General features: G+C 39.9%; 1 protein-coding gene across 2 annotated transcripts in view; it reads left to right on the forward strand.

The window, feature by feature from the left end:
• Positions 1-19,441, forward strand: part of dnmbp.S (dynamin binding protein S homeolog) — an 89,094-nt gene extending 69,653 nt beyond the window's left edge. For both annotated transcript variants that reach the window (XM_018227513.2, XM_018227514.2), the window contains 11 exons: positions 693-840; positions 2,180-2,197; positions 5,080-5,279; positions 5,372-5,502; positions 7,028-7,132; positions 10,463-10,591; positions 13,207-13,539; positions 14,502-14,681; positions 14,787-14,985; positions 15,744-16,267; positions 17,365-19,441. In XM_018227513.2, the coding sequence (XP_018083002.1) occupies positions 693-840; positions 2,180-2,197; positions 5,080-5,279; positions 5,372-5,502; positions 7,028-7,132; positions 10,463-10,591; positions 13,207-13,539; positions 14,502-14,681; positions 14,787-14,985; positions 15,744-16,267; positions 17,365-17,550 (2,153 nt within the window). In that variant the 3' untranslated portion in view covers positions 17,551-19,441. The remainder of the gene's footprint in view (positions 1-692; positions 841-2,179; positions 2,198-5,079; positions 5,280-5,371; positions 5,503-7,027; positions 7,133-10,462; positions 10,592-13,206; positions 13,540-14,501; positions 14,682-14,786; positions 14,986-15,743; positions 16,268-17,364) is intronic.
• The last annotated feature ends 4,759 nt before the right edge of the window (positions 19,442-24,200 follow it).

A 24,200-nucleotide genomic window follows, 5' to 3' on the forward strand; every position in this document is an offset into this window, starting at 1 on the left:
TCCGAAGCGGTCGGATCACGGGACCGCATAAACGCACAGATGCAACGTGCATTTTTAACCTGCCCGATCGAGATCTGCCCACTTGTGGCCAGATATCGATCGGGGAAGCCCGTCAGATGGCCCCACACATCTGATCATGGGCCCTAGGGCCCAACGATTGGGTCATAATGCATCTGAAACGGGCGGTCGGATCGCGGGCCACATAAATGCACAGATGCAACGTGAATTTTTAACCTGCCCGATCGAGATCTGACTTTCGGCCAGATATCGATCAGGGAAGCCCGTCGGATGGCCCCACACACGGCAACTAAACTGCCGACATGCTCTGTCAGCAGCTTTTATCGGCCTGTGTATGGGGGCCTTTAGGCTCTGACTTTTTCTAATTTATCTACATGTGGTGGCATACACTAAATTTTAAGCGTAATCTCTATAAGCAGACACACAGCTGTTCACACAAGTACAAAACACCAGGGCACAATGGAGCTATGAACTGAGCAATAAAAGGCAAAGATTCATTGAGTTGTTAATCCTTTATAAAATCTTAGCCAAGAATTTGTAGGCAAGTTGCCAGCTGTAGCTTAGAGACCAGGGGTAGTTAGGTACTTTTTGTTCCACATGGTTCTTTAAATGTTTGGTGACAAACCTCACATTCTACTGTATCACAGAAATCCCACATCTTCTTCAATTCATAGGGACTGTTTTCCTTGACCATGCCTCCGACCTGGAAAACGTCTACAAAGAGTACTGCCAGAATCACGAAGAGACGATTGCACTGCTGGAAGCATATGAGAAAGATGAGAAATTCCAGAAGAACTTGATGGAATGCATTGAGACCGTCAAGTAGGTTTCTCTGCCAAGCTGGTCACAGCTTTTTATTAAAAGAGGACTCACGTGTGAAGGATTAACATTCATGGTGTCTGTAATCTGTAATCACAAAATGTGTTTATTCATGTTCAGATCAGGAAATAAGAGGGCACTGCTAAAACTATTGAGAGAAAAGGGAAAGTTAACCCTTGAAACTGCACAACCCCATCCAAGAGCCTTGTAACCCATGGAACAAGATTAAAATTTAGCTTTTACTAATAATTTAATTAAAAAATTGGTCCAGGAGAGCATTTAAAACCAAGTTAGGAACAAGGAGACAGAGAACCCTGGTTAGGTGAAGCAATATTTGCCACCCCTAGGTCAAATGTAAGGCTGATACATAGAGTCTGTAGTGGACCACTACAGTCTGTAGTAAATAACTACAATGATAGTGTGATGTGAAACACAACTGCAATACTAACGAGGTGTAGGGCAAAAAAGGATAAATGTCACGTAGCCTATAACCAGTATATAGCACCATCATTTACTCTTTACTATTAATTAGTGGATCAATTTTTGATGCCACCTAGACATAGCAATTCTTCCAAGGCAATGGGAGGGTGCGTCGGAGGGTGAATGGATGGCGGAATTATTACCGTAAGACTGCGAACTGTTTGGTGTTTGAAAGGGTGGCAATCTAAGAGTTTACCTATACTGGTTATAGGCTACGTGACATTTATCCTTTTTTGCCCTACACCTCGTTAGTATTGCAGTTGTGTTTCACATCACGCTATCATTGTAGTTATTTACTACAGACTGTAGTGGTCCACTACAGACTCTATGTATCAGCCTTACATTTTACCTAGGGGTGGCAAATATCGCTTCACCTAACAGGGTTCTCTGTCTCCCTGTGCCTAACTTGGTTTTAAATGCTCTCCTGGACCAATTTTTTAATTAAATTATTAGTAAAAGTTAAGTTTTAATCTTGTTCCGTGGGTTACAAGGCTCTTGGATGGGGTGGTGCAGTTTCAAGGGTTAACTTTCCCTTTTCTCTCAATGCTTATTTCTTTAACCCTGCACATCATCCACTGGTTTTCTCAATTGATGGGTGGTGCTCCCTTACCTCGTTTGTGATTACACTGCTAAAACTAGTGATGTAGAAAGTCCCCCCAGTGATATTTTTTTGCCAGGAGAGACTGTAGGGCAGATTCTCTTGCAGAATTTATTTAGGGGTTAATGTTGATCAAAAGGGAATTTCTTATGTTCTGTGTATATAGACTGGAAAAATCATACAGCACCTCTGACTCCCAGTAAGAATATTAATGATTCCTGTTTTTCTCTGCCTTTATAACTCTTTCTCTTTTTCTTGTTTCAGGAACCTTTACCAAGAATGGTGAGTATTTTTTTTTTTTAATTCAGTTGTGGTTTGGTTTTTTTTCTGTTTGATTTTAAGGTTGTGTCGAAATATGTATCCATTATATCTGTGCTACAATGTTTTGACTCATTGAATTTAGCAGATGTCGAAGGGCAAGTCACATTTTACATTGGTATTTACTTTTTATAGACAGTGTTTGTCTTCTATTTAAATTCTTTTCAATAGCCCAGATAGTATTTATTAAAGCAACAGTAACACCAAAAAATGAAAGTGTTTTAAAGAATAGACACTATAATGTACTGTTGCCCTGCACTGGAAAATCAGGGGTGTTTACTTCAGAAAAACAACTATAGTTTATAAAGCCATGGGGGCAGCCATTCAAGCACAGGACACACAGTAGATAACAGATAAGTATGAAATCCCATTGTATACTACAGAGCTTATCTGTTATCTGCTGTGTATCTTGTGCCTTTTCTCCTATTTCAACTTTGAATGGCTGCCTCCATCGCTACACAGCAGCTTGTTTATATTAACTATAGTTGTTTTTTTGAAGCAAACACACCAGCTGTACCAGTGTAGCACAACAGTACATTATATTTTCATTACACTTTCATTTTTTGTGTTACTGTTTTTTTAAGACACTTGCATTTTGTGTGCTTGGTGAATTTATTTTGTGATATTTCCTGGAAACTGCCACGTGGTTTGCTTATCAGGGTTTTGATACCTAGATGCTAATACAGCCCCACAACTCCTTTATCACCATATTGGTGCCTTGTTAGTAAAGGTTATGTTGAATTTTTCCACGGGAGATAGCAAGGGTACGATCTCCTAGGTCTGTGTTTTGGGTAACCAGTGTCTGTGCAAAAAGGCACTTTAAAATAAATGACAGAACTGAAAACCCTAAACATTAGAATTGTTTACACTCCTAAACTACACGTAGAATGGGTACATAGTTTGTTTTATCTTTTATGCTTTGGCAGACAAAAATAGTGCTGAATTGGGGCATGATTATCGCTACATTCAGTGTTTGTGTATCAGCTCAGTTATTTAGAGTTCATGTGCAGTGACACAAAGAATAACATTGATTACATTTTTATCTGCTCTTTCCAAAAGAAAGCCTGGGGGTAAATGGTCTAGCTCTGGGGTTCTGGAGACGATGGTCATGCTAAAGCTTAGAATAATTTTGTTTCTTCAAAAGTTGAACAGATAGTGTTCAGGTTGTATCATGAATATCTAATGTGTTTAAGGCAGTTGTATCCTAAAGCTTTAAAATTAAAGGCTGGGAACAATGTTTTTTTCAAAACACGTCAGTTAATAGTGCTGCTGCAGCAGAATTTTGCACTGAAATCCGTTTCTCAAAAGAGCAAACAGATTTTTTTTATATTTAATTTTGAAATCTGACATGGGGCTAGACATATTGTCAGTTTCCAAGCTGCCTCATTCAGTGGACTTGTGCCCTTAAGTCAGTCTTTACTGCTGTACTGGAGTGATATCACCCCCCCCAGCAGCCTACCAACAGAACAATGGGAAGGTAACCAGATAACAGCTCCCTAACACAAGATAACAGCTCCCTGGTAGATCTAAAAACAACACTCAATAGTAAAATCCAGGTCCCACTGAGACACATTCAGTTACATTGAGAAGGAAAAAACAGCAGCCTGCCAGAAAGCAGTTCTCTCCTAAAGTGCAGGCACAAGTCACATGACCAGGGGCAGCTGGGAAATTGACAAAATGTCTAGCCCCATGTCAGATTTCAAAATTGAATATAAAAAAATCTGCTGGAGTAGAACTATTAACTGATGTGTTTTGAAAGAAACATGTTTTCCAAAGTTGGCAAGATCTCGATCGAATGGGACTAAAAATCCCGTCGGATCGTGACCGCATCTGTTCGTTGATGCGGTCCCGCGATCCGACCGTCCGTTCCCATTCAGGCCCACGATCAGATCAGCCCGATATTGCCCACCTTAAGGTGGGCATATAGGAGAGAGATACGCTCGTTTGGCAACATCACCAGACGAGCAGATCTCTCCGTGTATGGCCAACTTTAATTGAGTAGGAGAAACAACAGCCTGCCAGGAAGCAGTTCCATACTAAAGTGCTGGCTCTTTCTGAAAGCACATGACCAGGAAAAATAACCTGATATGGCTGCCTACACACCAATATTACAACTAAAAAAAAAATACACTTGCTGCTTCAGGAATGAAATTTTATATTGTAGAGTGAATTATTTGCAGTGTAAACTGTGTAATTTAGAAATAAGAAGTACACTATAAAAATCATGACAGAATCCCTTTAAGGTTTCTGAAAAACTATTGTCTGAAAACTGGCGTGTGTTTGTAAGTCTGATCTGGGCTGCAAATGAGTCTGTAGATTTAACTTAATAAATATTATGGTCCTATTTACAGTAGTGACCCATCCAATATTCAGGGCCATAGGCTACAGTATGTTGTTCCTAGAGAGCCTGTCCCGCGATTCAGAGAAAAAAAAACTAAGAGGGACCAATTGGAAAATGTTTCTATTAGACCAACCTGCCACCACCCAGTGTGTGAGATAAGAATGACTTGTTTTTCCAGATCCGAAACACAGTCAGTTGATTGAGTAAAAATTGCGTAAAAATCCAGGTATTCAGTGAGCAAAATGTGTGGTGACATTGATTGATCTTGCCACCAGCTTATTGGTCCATGTTTGGGGCCCTCGAAGGGCCTCACTGACTGATATCTGGATGAAAATTGGCCAGATGTTGCAGGTTTAAAAAATGTGTCCTACAATATGGTCAGGTATTGCCTACCTCAAGGTGCGCATATTATGGCTAGCTATACTTGCACAAATGACAAATGTTTCCCAAAACTTCAGCATAATAGTGAAAAAAGGACCTGATAACTCTATGTTTCACTCCACAGGGGCCGTACAAACTACATTAACCTGGGTTCCTTCCTCATCAAACCTGTGCAGAGGATTATGCGTTACCCTCTGCTCCTCATGGAGCTTCTTGGCGCAACCCCTGAGTCTCACCCTGACAAAGCCCCTTTGAGAGAAGCTGTGCAGTCAGTGAAAGAAATCAATGGCAATATCAATGAGTACAAGCGCAGGAAGGACTTGGGTGAGTAGTGGAAGGATCCCCTGAATAACACTGATCTAATGGATTAGTTGTTGCTGCAGTTATGCCAATGAGCTGTGTTTTTTTCCTTTTAGTTCTAAAATACCGCAAAGGGGATGACAATAGTTTGATTGACAAAATCTCCAAGCTTAATATTCACTCGATCATCAAGAAATCCAATCGGGTCAGCAGTCATATCAAACAACTCACAGGATTTGCTCCCCAGGTACTGCCTATTGTAAAAACCCGTCCTGTTTATAATGTGTCTTTACTGCATAGTTCATCTAAAAATTAACCTTTCTTGGTAGTGACATTCTTAGACAATTTTCTGTTTTTTTTAATTATTTGTTCTGCATTTGCATTTGCTTGCAGTTTAAAGTGCTGCCTGGTTACTGGTGTTTAATTACTCTAGGAATCAGCAAGACTGTATTCCTTATATGTAATAAAAAGTGCTAAATTTGCCTTGGTGATTAAATTAAAGATTAGATTATATGCTATGGGTTACTGCACCTGGGCAAATTTAGTATGTCTCATTCATGTCCACAAGTGCAATTGTGGTCCCCAATATTTTCCTGAAGTCACATGACAAACCACTATATGGTGGTGCATTTTTGGATTGATGCTTCTGGATCTGCACCCAATTCTTTAGGCACAATGATGCTGCATATATTGATGCTAGATGCAAAGGCAATCCTGGAGCTCTTGACCAGGCAGTAGCTCCAGGACTCCCTTCGCAGCATCAATATATGCAGCACCCTTGCCCCTAAAGAATCGGGTGCAGACTTCACTCACACACTGAACACTGGAAATGATGCCAGACAATTGTGGTAAGTGCAGCACTATTGTGCCAAACACATTGTCTCCTTGTGATCACAATGCGGCTGGAATTCCAGGGAAAAAATGCCGCTCCTTGGGGGGAAAAGGGCACTCAAAATAAATGAGCCCTGGTGTTTTTTATTACATAACCTTTTGTTTAGTTTTTTGGGGGGCTATTTAATATTTTAAACAAACTCCCCTAATAAATCATGGCTTTAGATGTGTATTTACAGTTTGTAAGCTCTGTTGAGCAAGGTCTGCTTTACCTATTGTTTCAATCAATATTTTTATATTCTCTATATGTTCCATATATAAACCCATATATTGTCAGTATAAGAATGTGTTCATATGTGTACCTATATGTTTTATTAATTTCTAAATGTAATAAACTTTGTTGTGTAAGCAATATTATTTTCGAGTGCCATTATAATGCTTTACTTGAAATATTGTATTTTTTTGCATGGGTTCCCAACCTTTTTACCCGTGAGCCACATTCAAATGTCAAAAGAGTTGGGGAGCAACACAAGCATGAAAAAGTCCCTTGGGTGCCAAATAAGGGCTGTGATTGGCTGTTTGGTATCCCCTATGTGGACTGGCAGCCTACAGGAGGCTCTACTTGGCAGTATACTTGGGTTTTATACAACGAAAACTTGCTTCCAAGCCTGGAATTCAAAAATAAGCACCTGCTTTGAGGACACTGAGAGCAATATCCAAGGGGTTGGAGCGCAACATGTTGCTCACGAGCTACTGGTTAGGGATCACTGTGTTAATGCATCTGTGCAATTATGGTGTATTTTATTATATAACCCCTTTTGTACAGATTGCTTTGTCATACTCTGTATTACAAATAAGGTGGAAACAGCAGTAATGTGTATGAAGCAAAGTCAAGGTTTTCATGGCTCTAACAAGGGTTTGCTTTCTGCATGGTCCCACAGATCAAAGATGAAGCATTTGAGGAGACTGAGAAAAACTTCAGAATGCAGGAAAGGCTCATCAAAAGCTTCATACGGGATCTTTCTGTGTATCTGCAGCATGTCAGGGTAAGCCATTCTCAGAAAACTGAAATATAATATGAACACCGCATTTTTAGTAGCCCAAACACACAACATTCTTTCCCATATTTCATATAATATTAGGTTGTCTAGTCACATCTATTTGCCTTTCCATGTTTATTTCGCCTGAGTTGTCTCATAGGAAAAATATTCTTACAATTGTTACTACTCTAGAAGTCTTACATTCGCTTAAAAGGTTTGGCTCAGTATTTTGCACATCGGGCATTTGCTTATTTGTATTTTATTATGGAACAGCAAGCAGCTATGATTAGCCTGTCTAGGTAATTTTATTCTCACACATAAAAGTAGAGGTGGACTATTTTGTGATAAGGGATTGGTTTATTAAATTTGATAATCTCCTGGGTAATATGAGAAGCTATCCAGCAAAACGTTGTTGCGTCCCACCTGCATTTGGCGCTTACATGCGTCTGTGTGAGGACAGCCCCCTTCAAAATAATAGAGTGTGTCTACTCCTGCGCGCCCCTGTGGCTGGACGGAGAAAGCGCAACGCAGGGGAGCGCAGGTAAAACTGCCCGTGTGTAAGAGCCCTTAAATAGCCCTTAAATAGTTTGTTCACCTTTAAAGTAATTTCTAGTATGAGGTAGAGAGTGATATTCTGAGACAATTTGCAGTTGCTTTAATTTTTTTTGAGTTATTTAGCTTTGTATTCAGCGGCTCTACAGTTTGCAATTTCTGCAATCTGGTTGCTAGAGTCCAAATTACCCTAGCAACCATACATTGATTTGAATAGGAGAGGGCTTAAATAAAAATATGAGTAATAAAAAAGTAGCAATAGCAAAATGGGGCAGATTTATCAAGGGTCGGATTTCGAAGTGGAAAATACTTTGAAATTCGACCATTGAATAGAATCCTCCGACATTCTAATTTGGAGGATTTTATTCATCGTACGATCGTATTCCGATCATACTTTGAATTGTACGATTCGAATGATTTTACCGTACGATTTTCCTTCAAAACCCAAAAACTTAGGCTAACATAGCACTTCGGCAGGTTTAATTAAGTATTGAAGTCGAAGTTTTTTTTTTTGAAGAGACAGTACTTCGATTATGGAATGGTCAAATAGTCGAACGATTTTTACTTCGAAACTAAGTCGAAGTAAATTTGAAGTCATAGTATCCTATTTGATGGTCGAAGTATCCAAAAAATTACTTAGAATTCCTTTGAATTCACTTCGACCCTTGATAAATCTGCCCCTAGGTGTAGCCTTAAGGAGGCTACACATGCTGCAATTACTATATATCCTACGACCACTGGGCATACGAAAGATCTTTTGTCCACTCTAACTTTAAGTACTGAATCGTCAGATATGCATGTAAAAACAAAAAGAATTCTAACCTTTAAAGGGGAAGGAAACCTAGTTGGCGCAAAAACCCTCCCCCCCCTCCCGTGTGTTGCCCACCCTCCCTCCTCCCCCCTGGCCTACCCGTCCCGCTGGGCAAATGCCCCTAACTTGTTACTTACCCTTCTGCGCAGGTCCAGTCCAGGGAGTTCACAGACGACATCTTCTTCCACGCGATCTTCTTCCTGCTTTGAACGGCGTTTTGGCGCATGTGCAGTAGGAGCATTTCGCTGGTACGATCTACTGCGCATGCGCCAAAAGTACATTGTGACTTTTGGCGCATGTGCAGTAGATCCGTACCGGCGAAATGATCCTACTGCGCATGCGCAAAAACGCCGTTCAAAGCAGGAAGAAGATCGCGTGGAAGAAGATGTCGTCTGTGAACTCCCTGGACTGGACCTGCGCAGAAGGGTAAGTAACAAGTTAGGGGCATTTGCCCAGTGGGACGGGTAGGCCAGGGGGGAGGATGGAGGGTGGGCAACACACGGGAGGGGGAGAGGGTTTTTGCGCCAACTAGGTTTCCTTCCCCTTTAAAGGTGCACGATCAGAAATTTTCAGTCCTGCCCGATCGACAAGTCGACCGATATCCTAGGCTTTTTACAAATATCAGTCGCCTTGTCTCCCACCGCACACACACCGATTATTGTACGAAAGATCTTTTGCGCGATAATATTTGAAAGCTGGAAAGAGTCAGTAGAAAAAGGCAATTCATTGAAAAACTATAAAAAAGAGAAAACACGAAGGCCAGTTGAAATGTTGCTATAACATAGTAAAAGTTAACTGAAAAGTGAGCCACTCCTATAAGCTGGCAACGCATGTATGGGCCCCCTGATAGGCTAGGACAAGATCAGCACAATAATAGCCAAGAGGCCAAATGATCGTATCAGCCTATTTTATCCAAGCATGTAGGTGCCCAAATTGGGCAAATATCTTAATTTGAATAGGAAACTTTAGACATGAAAGTACCATTGTTTGTGCAAGTTACTGCTGAAATACGTATGGCTTTGTACATTTTGGTGTGAGTGTATCTGGGTATAAACTGATGCCCCACGGTGGTGTTTTTAGGCATGAGGTTCCTTCAGGTTTTCATACACAGCAATTACATACTAATGTTTATCAGTTTTTAGCTAAAGGCCATTTTTTTTTTTTTTAAATCAACATACTGTATGATACTTGGAAACTGGTTCGTGCACAGATTTTTTTGGGCGGAACCTGCTAATAAGACGTATCTCTTTATATAATAGCAGCTGTGTATGATATATGATTGCTGCTTTCTTTGAAGCTTGAATATGTGGTTCACTATGTCATGGTTACATCCTTCGTCGTGGAAATTTGAGATCACCTGAGATAAAAGTTTGTGGATTCTGAACTCACAAAGAGTCAGAACCCAGGATAAAAGAATCAGAGAGATATGAGAACATATGGGTGTAAAAGGGAGTCACTGATGGGAGACCATTTTGATGTCTCTTCAGAGCTAAAAAAAAACAAAGAACTTCTCTTAGAACCAAAATGGTAGGGTACTAGTAACCACGGCTAGCTTGAGAACAGAATTCATCCAACTCAGGGGAATGTGCATCTGCAGAATTCTATTCTCTCTCAATACTGAATGTGAATGTTAGACAATACACAGATAACCCTAAAACTCTAGTGCTTTCCTCCCAAGGGAATCAAGGCAATTTTTGAAGGAAAACAAATTCTGCTCTTTCTTTCAAGTGCTACTTATTACTTATTTACATAATTAACATACTGAGAGAATCCAAATGCTGTCTGGTTTAAATGCAATCTCTGCCTCTCTCTTTTGAGGAGGTATTTATGGCTCGCTCTACAGTTGCATCCCTAGTATGGAGCAAAGGGTAATTGATGTCTCCCTACGGTTATTGTTCTGAGACAAGATAGTAACCATTTTGTTTCCAACTCTGCATCCACAACTCCCACTCTTATTTTCCCTTGTGTTCTAGGAATCTGCCTGTGTGAAAGTGTTGGCCGCTATGAGTATGTGGGATCTGTATGCAGACAAAGCAACCAGTGATCTGGAGAAGTTCCACAAAGCCCATCGTTACATCAGCGAGAAGCTTTTCACTGATTTTGTGAGTGACCTCTTTTCTTTGGCCGATCCCATTAAAGAGCTGTCAAAGGGAAAGTCCACCCAGTGTATAACTAAGCCACTGTCTTTGATTTATTTCCCATTATCAGCGCATACATTATTATTTACACAGGCCGTCACATCTCTGAGTAATTCCATTTATACATATACTACTGTGAAATACTCACAGCTCAGGATCAACTGCACTTTCTCAAAAAATAGTAGTCAAATATTCCTTCTTTATTTCATCCATTAAAAAGGCTGTCCGAAAGAAAAAAAAAAGGAAAGGTTGTAGTGAAAGAGAGAAGTCACACACACGCTGAAGGTATATGTAAAGATTTTTCAGAGAAAATGAGGTTATATGAGATTTAACATTACACTTCTTCGTTACATATTAGAATTCGATAACTAAAAGTTTTTGTTTTTAAAGACATTTTATATGGACATAATGAGTGTGTATAACTTTAAGGGGCAGATTTATCAAGGGTCGAATTTCGAATTTGAAAGACTTCGAAATTCGAATTCAAAAAGCCCAACCGAAATTAAAACGAAGGGGTTTTTTTTCCAAATAGGTACATTTTTGATCAAATTCGAATTGTACGAATCAAAGTAGTATCGCATTCGTATCGTACAATTCGATTTTTTAAAGTCCACCAATTGACTCCAGATAGGTTCTAGGAGGTCCCCCATAGGCTAAAACAGCAATTCGGCAGGTTTTAGATGGCGAATGGTCGAAGTCGAATTTTAAAGGAAAACTATATCCCCAAAATGAACACTTAAGCAACAGATAGTTCATATCATATTAAGTGGCATATTAAAGAATCTTACCAAACTAGAATATATATTTAAGTAAATCTTGCCCTTTTACATCTCTTGCCTTGAGCCACCATTTTGTGATGGTCTCTGTGCTGTCTCAGAGATCACCTGACCAGAAATACTACAACACTAACTGTAACAGGAAGAAGTGTGGAAGCAAAAGACACAACTCTGTCTTTTAATTGGTCCATGTGATCTAACATGTATGGTTTGTTGGTATGTCTGTGACTACAGTGAATCCTACGATCCCAGGGGACGGCCCTTATTTTTTAAAATGGCAATTTTCTATTTATGATTACCCAATGGCACATACTACTAGAAAAGTATATTATTATGAAAATGGTTTATTTACATGAAGCAGGATTTTACATATGAGCTGTTTTATGCGATATCTTTTTATAGAGACCTACATTGTTTGGGGAGTATAGTTTTCCTTTAAAGAGACAGTACATGATAAAATTCAAATTTTTTTCAAATTCGAAACAAATTTGGACTATTCCTAGTTGAAGTACACAAAAAATGTTTTCACTTCGACCTTCGATAAATCTGCCCCTAAAAGTCTTTAAGATGATATGTGTTGCTATCTATAAAGCCTTTTTGTATAATGGAACTATGCTCTGAGGAAGTGACCATTATGGTCACGAAACGCATCAGTAGTTTGTAAAATTATACACTGCACCTTGGCTGACAGCCTCTTTAATGGCTGAAATAAAGAAGGAATATATTACTACTGTTTTTTGAGAAAGTGCGGTTGAACTTGAGCTGTGAGTATTTCACATTCTTTGGAAGCTGTGGCCGGGAACCCGCAAGTGATTTTGAGAGTTTCTTGCAGTGAGCTAGCTGTGTTCTAGATGTGGGCCTTTCTGATCCCCGGCATGTCAAGATCTCTTTTTATGACTTCATGCTTTAAATAATATAACTCAAGGATAAAGTTTAGATATAAGATATTCTATTATATAAGTATCAAAGATTACTTATAACTGTCACCTTTAAACCTTCAGCTTGAACACATACTTTTTTATGTCATCTGTGTTTATTTTTTTTGTTGTTGGAACCCAGTAATACAGCTGATCAGGGATCGTTCTCCGACCCAATTATCTGATTATTTACTTCTGCGACTGCAAAAATCCAAGGATAAATACTTATTTTCTTGTAAATATAATCTGTAAATATAATACAAGTATAAAAAGGTTAATGTATACATGTCTTGAAGTGTTTTATGGAATGGAAACCTTAATAAAGATTAACTTTTTTTATTACTATTACTATTTATTTTACTTTAACCCATCAATGTTGGATTTTTAAGTTCATGCTTACTCTTGTAATATATGGTGACCTCCAATCCCTTCGGCTATAGGTTTAGGGCACCCAATGTTTCTACTGGTCTGTACATGCTTACATTGATGCGGCCAATGTATTTTTTGTGGTCCTCATTAAACCCAGGTTCACTGGAGGGTGCTCAATCTAATCAGTAAACTTCTACCCTCCTGCTTCTTTTCTTTAAAAAAGCACCGACCCAGGCTATTGGTATAGAGTGTGCAGCTGCCATCTTGCTGCTTGCTCTGCTGAGCACATATACAGTACAGTATTTGCCAAAGAAGTTTTGGCCACAAGGGACACTGGGAGCAGGCAGCAAGATGGCAGTTGCACACTCAACAGCAGTTTCCCGACGCAGAAGTGCCACACAGTTAAAGGGAGGATAGCAAATTGTCATACACTGGCAACCCTTAATGAGTTTCATTTAGTTGTCCTTTAAGCCTTGAATTTGCATGGATACTTACACTTTACTCTCCCACCCAACAGAAACAAAGGACAGAAAAGCTGGTCATTTCGCCCCTGAATCAGCTTTTGAATATGTTTGCTGGGCCACATAAATTGGTACAGAAACGCTTTGATAAACTCCTGGACTTTCACAATTGTACCGAGAGAGCAGAGAAACTGAAGGACAAGAAAACTCAGGAAGAGCTCCAGTCTGCCAGGAATAACTATGAAGCTTTAAACGCCCAATTGCTTGATGAGCTACCGAAATTTCACAACTTCGCCAAGGAACTTTTCGGCAGCTGCATGCGAGGCTATGCCAGTGCACACTGCGAGTTTGTGAAGCTTGCTTTGGAGGAATTGAAACCATTATTAACGGTGAGCGCTAGAGCATATACATTTTATCCTTTTCACATGAAGCCTATGAAATGTAGAAAATAACGGTTCTGGTCTCTTTCGTATAAAAAATATTTTCACTTTAATTTAGTGCCTGAAAACTATGAACTTTGACTTTCTTGCAGCCTATAATATCTGCAGACAAAGGCACCCAAAATAAAAGGAATGTGCTTTTACAGTTCTGCCGAGACATTTGCTCATGTATTAGACTAAAGGTGGCCATAGACGCACAGATAATATCGTACGAAACAAATTTTCGTACGATATTCGGTGCGTGTATGGTGGGAAAAGGGCTGACCGATATCGGCAGAAGACTTGGATATCGGTCGTCACGTCATTCAGGCTGGATGGAAAATTTTGAAAAAAAAATTGAAGGCACCCAAACATCGTCTGTTGTTAGTGCTGAGTCAGATACAGGTAGAATTCTATTGTTTCTACCTGTATATCTACCTGTATATCTGACGATTCAGCTCTACACGTGTGTATTGAAACGAACGATCTTTCTTGGAAATATCTTTTCCAAGAAAGATTGTAATTGTTACGTCTATGGCCACCTTAAGGGCCAGGGCTGCAGTCTGTGTGCCATTCCATGGGCAGTCTGTTATTGTGAGCCATGTTAATCTTACCTAGGGGTCTCTTATTGTTGGACTGGCCTACCGGGATACCAGGAAAACTCCCGGTGGGCCCAGGTGTCAGTGGACCCTCTTGCTTCTAACCATTTGGCCTATTTCAATGTCAGTCTCTATTTCTTTATGGGGAAAAAAAGAGGCTTAATAATGGAAGAATAGAGTACAACATGTTGAGATAAAAGACTAGGAGAATTGAGCGAGGAGAGTAGGAATAATAGTTTGGAAAGTAGGCCGACAGTCTAAGGTTTTCTGGTGGGCCCTGGCATCCCAGTCCGACACTGGCTTTTGCAATAGTTTTTTATATTAACCTTTCAGCTGCTGGGAGTTGGAGCCACAGAAGGGAACCTGATTGCCATTTTCCAGGAGGAGCACAGCAAGGTTCTGCAGCAACTTCAGGTCTTTACCTTTTTCCCAGAAAATCTACCACCTTCCAAGAAGCCTTTTGAGCGGAAGACCATTGAACGGCAGTCGGTTAGAAAAGCCATCCCAAGCCCGGTGAGCCACCCTCATTTATTGATCCTGCTCTGTGTGTTTCTGTAAAACATCATACTGTGGATTTGTTCTATGTTTTTATTGTGTACTTTTCCATTGCACCTTCAGGCCAAATACATCCCGCAGCTCGATGAACACCGTGTTGCAGTGCTGGCCAGGTATCCACCAGAGAAACTCTTCCAAGCAGAACGGATCTATAATGCTGCTCAGGATTTGGATGTTTCTTTACAGGAAGGTGATCTTGTTGGGGTGATTAAACAACAAGATCCCATGGGAAGTCAGAACCGCTGGCTCATTGACAATGGGGGTAAGTTTTGTGTTGTTATAAGCATCATGCTGGAAATAGTGTGCTAACTTTGTTGACCTTTCCCTACAAACCAAATGAGCTGTTACTCATGTGCCTGTACACCAGATTAAAGGGTGTATATTTCCAATATACATCCATTACAAAAGCTCTATAGTTGTGTGTGTGTGTTTATATGGGTTGTTCACCTTTGAACATTTGAACTTTGTTTGCTATGAAGTAGTAAGTAATATTCTGAGACAATTTGCAATTTGTTTTCATTTTTTATTTGTTTTTTTAGTTATTTAGCTTTTTATTCAGCAGCTCTCCAGGTTACGGTTTCAGCAATCTGACTACTAGGGCCCACAAATTACCCTAACAACCATGCATTGATTTGGAATATGAATAGGAGAGGCCTGAATAGAAAGACGAGTAATAAAAAGTTGCAGTAATAATAAATATGTAGCCCTACAGAACATTTGTTTTTAGATGGGGTCAGTGACCCCTATTTTAAAGCTGGAAAGAGTCTGAAGATAAAGGCAAATAATAAAAAACTAAAGAATAATGAAGACCAATTGAAAAGTTGCTTAGCACTGGCCATTGCCATGTCACTGAAAGTACTGTAAGAGGAATCTTCCTTTAAGTGTCATTAGTTTAGGATTTATAGTCCACTAGCATTCTATATTTTTGAGACAACAGAGGTTCTCGACAAATGTTCAACTGAAAACATCAGGTTTAGACTAAACTAACCAATGTATTTCTGACTGTATTCTGTTTTCCAGTCACCAAAGGTTTTGTCTACTGCTCATTCCTGAAGCCTTACAATCCTCGACAGAGTCATTCTGATGCGTCTGTTGGGAGCCAGTCTTCTACGGAGTCAGGCTATGGCGGTTCCTCACCCAACTTTTCAAGGCAGAATAGCAACAATACCTTGACATTTAACCCAGGCAATGCAACAGTAGCCTTCACAACGGGATCCACTGCAAAACACAGTACGGATTCTACATCCACAAGTCGTGGTCCAGAAGACTCCCCTGTCTGTCCGCCTGATAACAATCTCGCTAACAAGTCAAGTGAAACAGAGGTGAATACACAGCCACAGACTAGTGAAAAGGTGGCAAAAAATAGTCCAGACACTGAATCAAATAACCGCAGGAGGCAGACCGAAAATGGGATTGGTGTCATCTCCCAAAATAACGGAGACAAAGAAGAGCAGTTTGATAGCCGTAAAGCATTTAAAAAGAAGACATCTTCCCCTGTTGGTAGCGACTGTGAACTAGATGGATGTGAACTTGAAGGGAACCAAGTAAGTATTCAGAAATAAATCTCAATCAGCTGATATATGCATGGCCTACTTAAATTTAAATGGAACTTTTTCAGGCAGTTTAGGGGTTTCAGTGCAAGTTTGGGGTTTTAAGGACCTTAATAAATCCGGATTACAGTATACCACTGCCTGAAATACAGGTGACCTTTCAGTGATTGTCTTTTTTGACTGACCCACGTGCATAAAATTGCACCTTTTTTCTTAAAATACTTTATACAAAGGCACTGGTAGACTAAAACTGATTCTGGGTTTTACATTTCTTACTTATGATTTTTGTTCAGCTTGGTGTTCACACAAATTCCTGGACAAGTAGGAACAGGGCAGACCAGCACTCAAACGGAACCAGAGGACCAGAAAGGATTAGTTAAAAAATATTTTTATTTATACGAAGTTAAAAAATGTGTATCATCTCCATCCGCCCTACGCATTTCGCACCCACTAAGGGCACTTAGTGATGGCCTCTTGACGAAGTGCTCTAAGTGGGTGCGAAACGCGTAGGGTGGATGGAGATGATACACAATTTTTAACTTTGTATAAATAAAAATATTTTTAAACTAATCTTTTCTGGTCCTGTGGATCCGTTTGAGTGCCGGTCTGCCCTGTTCCTACTTATCCTTTGCTGTACCGCTCCCTAAAGCTGGGGGTCTGGAGCACCCGGACCACATTCACTATTTACAAATTATTCTGGAGCACCATGTCTCTCCTACACAAATTCCTGGTTGCTAGGGAAGGTGAAATTATTAACCAGATAATGATATGTAGTGGGTACTGTGCTAAGCGACTTTGAACTGTGCCAAAGTCATTTGCTATATACACTGTATATACTGTATTTCTGAAAGCAATGACAAGCTTTGTTAAAAATCCTTCGGAGTAATGTATAATGTCTTCCACTTGGCACAGCCCTAAATTAAAATGCTTGGGGCTTTCAAATAATAATTAACAAACCGATTCAGAAGATGTTTTTATTTTTATTATGATTCTGAGTCTACTGACACTAATATAGATGGTGTGTCTTTTTCCAATTACTCAGCGCTGGATAGTGGAGTAAAAAGGAACTAAAATGTATTTTGTCATTGCAGGTGTATTATGCAGTGTATACATTCAAAGCACGCTCTCCAAATGAACTTTCAGTGTCAGCCAATCAAAGACTTAATATCCTGGAGTTCAGAGACATGAATGGCAATGGAGAGTGGTGGTTGGCAGAGGTAGATGGAAGGCGTGGCTATGTGCCATCCAACTACATCCGTAAAACGGAATATACGTGAAATGGACCTTCTCGATGAGCCTGTGAACACTACAGACATAACAAAATTCAGTTGTGCCTTTTGTGGATGAATTCCTCATGGGTTTCCTTTCTTTTTTTGCTGCTGAAATCACTTGAACAATAATTACAGCTGATGAGGCTTTAATCTAGTAGACTTTGCGTCGGCTCCTGTCAATGCAGGGAGTGTTCTATGGGAATTGATGCATTTTTTGGCAAATTTAAAGAGCAAGAGCAGACAGGAGAAATCAAACTTTGGTTTGATCTGTTTTATTCATTGCAGCAATACAGGGCATTCTGCTCCAAAGTATTTCTGGCTTCAGTGCAGTGTGGGTGAGGCGTCACCGAGAACATATATCCACTTGCGGGACATGCTGTGAATGGTTTTCTGTGATCATTAAATTTGCACAATCTCTGATTTTTTCAGTTACTCAGTAAGCATTCCTTAGGTTCCGCAATGGGAGAACCTTGCAGGATATGTGTGTCCGGTTGTTATATGGATGAAGTATAGTGTGCAGCCATACATCTGTCTTTTTGCAGGAATGGGTGCAGCTCCCCAGGGTCTATAGGAGCGTCCAGTGCATGTTATATGATGCTGCATTTTTCTCTGCATTAGGATATATTTTTTCCATGGTGGACAACATTTATATGCAGATAGCCGCAACATCAGTGTATGTAGCCACTGATGCAGCATCCACCCCATTATATTTCCATCTCCCGCCTGATGTACATCTAGGGCAAGGGCAGGCAGGGTGCAATACACAGCAGTTCTACCTGAAAATTCTCAATTTCTCTATTCTCAAACTCCATTTGCATTTATCTGTTTCCATAAAGGCCACGGACAGATTCCAAAGTGATGCCCACATTGTGTTGCTGTGAGGTATTACATAAACCAAACAGTATTATCGACATCACGGATCCCCAACCTTTTAAGCCTGTGAGCAACATTCAGAAGTAAAAGGAGTTGGAGAGCAACACACTAGCATGAAAAATGTTCTTGGGTGCTGTGATTGGCCATTTGGTAGCCCCTATGTCTATTGTCAACCTACATTGAGTCTCTGTTTGGCAGTGTACCTGGTTTTTATGCACCCAAAACTTGCCTCCATGCCTGGAATTCAAAAATAAGCTCCTGCTTTGAGGCCACTGGGAGCAACATCCAAGGTGTTGGAGAGCAACATGTTACTCATGAGCTATTGGTTGGGGATCACTGATCTACATTAACAACATTTCAAATATAGCAAAACAGTAGTTGAACCAGGACATTGGTGTCTATGTTGCCTTGAATTCAGCAGATAATCAGCACATAGCTGTAATTGGGGGACCATCACCGTAGGACTCCACAGCACTTAATAGCACAGCAGAACAAATGAATCTTACAAACATCCAGGGTGAATGGAGCCAGGCAAGCGGCATGTATATAAATGTATAAATTCCTATGAAATAAAGCATTTTGTACTGTGTGTATCATACAAGCATTAAGTGGAGCAGGGAGATCAAAGCGTGGCTAGTAGCCGCCGATAGATACCAAGGCTGGAGGACCACAGACAAAGAAAAGGAATAACTACTGATGCATCTGGGCAGCCATCTTGTTTGTAAATTCCATAGATATGTATTTTTTTAGGCTTACATGCATTTTTACAATGTAGCATTTGCACATATTAAATAGGCACCTTTTTAGAAAATGAAAGTACGTTTTGACTTTTACCTTTTCTTGTTAGAACAAAGCTGTATGATATGATTGTGTATTTTTATATCTTCGAGTTTTTGGGGTTTTTTTTCAAAAGGGATAATGAGGTTGCTGAAATGAGGAGGGTAGTCTGTGTTTCAGAGGAAAGAGCAGTCGTTCATTCTGTGCAGTGATACACAGCAGCAATAAACCTCTAGTTCTATCATTATTTGTGCTTTACATTTTTCTTTTATGTGGCAGTTACAAAACAGAATTGAAGTTAAATGACGCTTGGCCGAAATATTTGGCTACAGAATGTGAAGGAAAATATTTTGGGTGAGGCAGAGAGACAATAGAATATGCAAGTCTACATCTACCATCGATCCGAAAGCTGATTGAGCAAATGGTTACGGATGTACTGCATCCACAATTTTAGGATTCAACCAAATCCCGAATTCTTCAAAATAGATTAGTCTGGATTTCCTACCAAATCCAAACCCTAATTTGCATATGCAAATTAGTTCGTGGAAGGTCAAAGAACCATTAGCTGTGAGTGCAGTTAAAAAATCAGAGACACGCTGCAATCGGGGAGATTAATTGCCCAGCGACAAATCTCCTCTTCTTCGGGGCGACTAATCTCCCCGAACTGCCTCACCGCCGGCTAGAATGTAAATTGCAGACGGGATGGCACTGTGATCGCTTTGGCTTTCCGAAGTCGCTCCAAGTTTCTTTGTGAGGTAACTTCGGGCGACTTCGGGAAAAAGAAGCGCTCCGAGTGCCATCCCGCCGGTGATTTTCATTGTAGCCTGCGGGGAGGCAGTTCGGGAAGATTAGTTGCCGGTCGACTAATCTCCCTGGATCGCAGCGTGTGTCTCTGCACTTAACTTCTTTACTTGTGTGTCAAAAAGTCACATAATTTTAAGGATTCGGTTCAGCCAGGCACTTGGATTTGGCCGAATCCTACTAAAAAAAGCTGAGTCCCAAACTCAATCCTGGGTTCCGTGCATCCCTAAACTGTATATGGTTGTAAAAGCTCTGAATAGAAAAAACACTGTATATAGCAATCTGTTATCCTAGGAATATACTGTATGTACAGATTCTGGATTGTCTGGAAACCAAACAATCCAGAAAGCTCTGAATTATGGGAAGGTCATCTCCCATAGGGGCAAATTTACTTATCTCCGAAGTTGCGCCAGCGTTGTCTTTGCCGTACTTCACCAGGTGTAGATTCGCCAGGACTGAGCAAATGTGCGAAGATCCGAAGTTGCGCATATGTTACCGATCTCTTGCAAAGTTGCGCTAGCGAAGGCTAATTTGCATACAGCGTGAAATAGAAGTTTGAATGGACGTATATGCTGCAGCAAATAAATAACACTACACAAGCCCAGGAAAATTTAATAAAATTATATAGTGGTGTTCTAATGCCCTACACATGCCCATAGTTTAGTTTAGGGGCCATATGTAAACAAAAGTAGGGGGGAAGGAGGGTACCCTAAAAAAAAAAGTCGATCTTTTCCAGCCTATCACCCTATAAAAAGTAAAAAACACCAGCGTTTTCTGGGACTTTTTCTGGGAAAAATTTTCAACTTTTTTTTTTACAATCTCCTATCTACTCTATTGCACTTCGCCTGGCGAAGTAAACTCTGGCAAAAGAGGTAACGTTCAGTATAAAAAAACGTAGTAAATTTTTTCGCCCCTTCGCCAGAGTGCAACTTCGCCTGGCGTTAGGCTGTGAAGTTGCGCTAGTCTACTTCGCTAGCGAATTTTCACCAGGGACACTTTTAGTAAATTGGCGAAGTTTAATAAATTTGCCCCATAGACTCTATTTTAAGCAAATAATTAAATTTTTTTTTTTTTAAAAAAAAAAAGACCTGTATTATCTGGAATAATAAAACCGTATAATGCACTTCATGGTAATCCATGTTGGTGGCAAAATAATCCTATTGGGTTTATTTAATGATTAAATGTTCTTTAGCAAACTGCTAAAATTTGGATTAAATGTTCTTTAATCCAAATTATGGAAAGATGCCTTATCTGTAAAACTCCAGGTCCCAACATTCCAGATAACCGATCTCCTGCCAGTATATATAAAAGCTTCACAGGCTAGACATCCATGACTATGAAGAGCTCCAGCTTCCCGGCATTGAGGAGCTACCCTTTCCAACCATGAGAAATCCTTGAGAAAAAAAGAAAAAATGTGACTTCACATTCATTGTTTTTTTTTGTTTGTTTGTTGCCAAAATGTCTCGTTAATTTAAGTTTGCACAAATATATGTACACATTCAAGTATAAACTGGAAGGCTGCACTGCATTTTAACTGCCGCTGATACAATCTTCACAGCATGGGTAAATTAAATAGTTTACTAAAAAATATTCCATTGTGATCATTTAGATTTTGTCAGATAAAGATTTATCTTTATTTACCCTACAGAGAGAAGCAGGCACATTAACATTAACATGATTACTCCATCAGGCCGGGATCTGGAGCCTTTCATTCAAACTAATGGGCGATCAGAACCTGCTTAGCTGCTGTAGCCAAACGTTACTCTGTGCGAGAGCCTCTCTGAAGTCTCCCAAATACAACTATTTTAGTGTCTTTGTAAGTTATTTACCCATATCTATAGTACAGTACTTTAGTGCTATCAATACCAGCGTCCTTGTCCACAGAAAAGAAATGGCCCTGGACTTCCAAATTCTAAGATCTTCCCAGTATCCAGCACCATTACCCTGAGACCAATAATAAAAACACAAATTTGGACACCAATAAATATGTAAAGGCTAAATGCACAGAGTTAAATATCCCTCATACATCTTTAGAAATCCAGGGTCAGATTTGTATAAGGCAGCAGAACATGAACGGTGCATGGTAATCTGATTTATATTACTTTCTGGCATATTTCATTTCTGCGTACCATCTGCATGCTGTATACAAATGTGCTACATGGCAATCTTCTAGCAACCCATACCAAATAAATAAAGTATTAAGCGGTCACCTGTTTGATATCTAGTTGTTGCTCTAATACACACGCGCTTCTACCAGTCTAAGGGTTTATTTTATAATACCCTCCTCTATTTATCTACTTTCTGAAGGGCAAGATGAGACCTCAGACAATGCAACATATAACATACCCTCAAAACAGATGAATAGAAGAAATATGTAAATACCACTGTAGTAGAATAGCAGAATTTGTCCAAAGTTGGAAACTCATTGAGGCAGGTTTACTAAAGCGCGAAGTGGCAGTCGCTAGCGGAAAATTGCCAGAAATCCAATCCGCAGGGACATCGCCAATGCACTAACAAGCATAGACGACAATTCGCTAGTGAAAGAGACCGTTGCTAGCGTTCGTTCGCACTCTATCACCAGGCGACTTTTCGCTCTGGCGAATGGTCGTTGCTCCGCAAATTCACTAAATTGCGGATTTTACTGAACGTTACCTCTTTCGCCAGATAAAATGAAGCTACATCCTCCTTAATCTGATGTCAGTAACATCATAGCCTGTCTGCCAAAAATGCATCAAAGCTGTAAAAACTCTGGCGACTTTTCCTTTTTTTAAGTGGGATTGCCTGCAAAAGTCCTAACTCGTGTGTAGGGCATTATATGATCTCTTTTGTCTTTATTAAGGTTCCTTGCACATTTGTAATAAAAAGTGGCCACTTCAAGCATTTGCATCAACATCTCTAATAAAGACGTCCGTATGACTTTAATGTACCCGCCCTATTCAAATTGACCTAAGCGTAAGATCACTAGCGAATTTTCACTAGGCACAAATGAACACTAGCAATCTTCGCTATGAAATGCTCGCACTGAAGAAGTATCGATAGCGTAAAAGTCGCCAGGGTACCGAACGCTGGCGAAATAACGCCAGCGAAATTACGCTCAGCAGTTCGAAGTTACGCTAGCGTTGGCTAATTAGCATAAGGCGTGCAGTTAAAGTACAATGGACGTATATGTTGCAGCAAATACATTATAGTACACAAGGCCAGGGAACCTTAATAAAATTATATAAAGTTGTTATATTGCCCTACACATGTGCCCACAGTTTAGTTTAGGTGCCAAATGTTAGCAAATGTAGGGGGGAAGGAGGATACCCCAAAAAATAAATTTATGATCTTTTTCAGTCTATCACCCTTTAAATAGGAAAAAAACGTCCGCGTATTTTTAAATTTTCAACTATTTTTTGAGGAACTCCTATCTACTCTATTGCAGTTCCCCTGGTCTGAGGTGGCGAAGGCAAGTCTGTCGATAGAGGGAACGGTCAGGAAAATCAAAAACGTAGTGAATTTGCGTATTAACGCTCTTTCGCCAGACCTAAAATTCGCCTGGCGTTAAGAGTGCGAAGTTGCGCAAGAGTATCTCCTTGGCAAAATTACGCCAGCGAATTTACGCCAGCTACCGTTAGTAAATCGGCAAAGTGCCGAAATGACGTCACGCTGGTGAATTTTCCCCAGCGTTAGTCACTTCGCCTGTTAGTAAATTTCCCCCTGAGTGTGTAATCCATATATTCGTTTGATATGAATAAGAGACTGGAACATGAATAGGAGAGAGTCTGAATAGAAGGATCAGGAATAAAAAGTAACAATAAAAATACATTTGTAGCCTTACAGAGCATTTGTTTTTTTAGAAGGGGACAGCGACGCCCATTTGAAAGCTTCAAAGAATCAGACAAAAAAGACAAATAACTGAAAAAAATAAATAATAAAAAACAATTGAAAAGTTGCTTAGAATTGGTTTTTCTATATAACATAATAAAAGTTACTTTAAAGGGGTTGTTCACCTTCAAACAACTAGTTGTTATCAGATAGATCACCAGAAATAACGACTTTTTCCAATGACTTTCTATTTTCTATGTGTCACGGTTTTTCTAATATTGAAGTATAAAGTGTCATTTCTCTCCTTCTGAAGCAGCTCTGGGAGGGGGGGGTCGCCGATCCTGTAAACTGTTCTAAATTGATACATTTAGTTGATACATTTCTTATCTTTGTCCCTG

The sequence above is a fragment of the Xenopus laevis genome, chromosome 7S, assembly GCF_017654675.1.
Source record: "Xenopus laevis strain J_2021 chromosome 7S, Xenopus_laevis_v10.1, whole genome shotgun sequence".
NCBI classification, from domain to species: Eukaryota; Metazoa; Chordata; class Amphibia; order Anura; family Pipidae; genus Xenopus; species Xenopus laevis.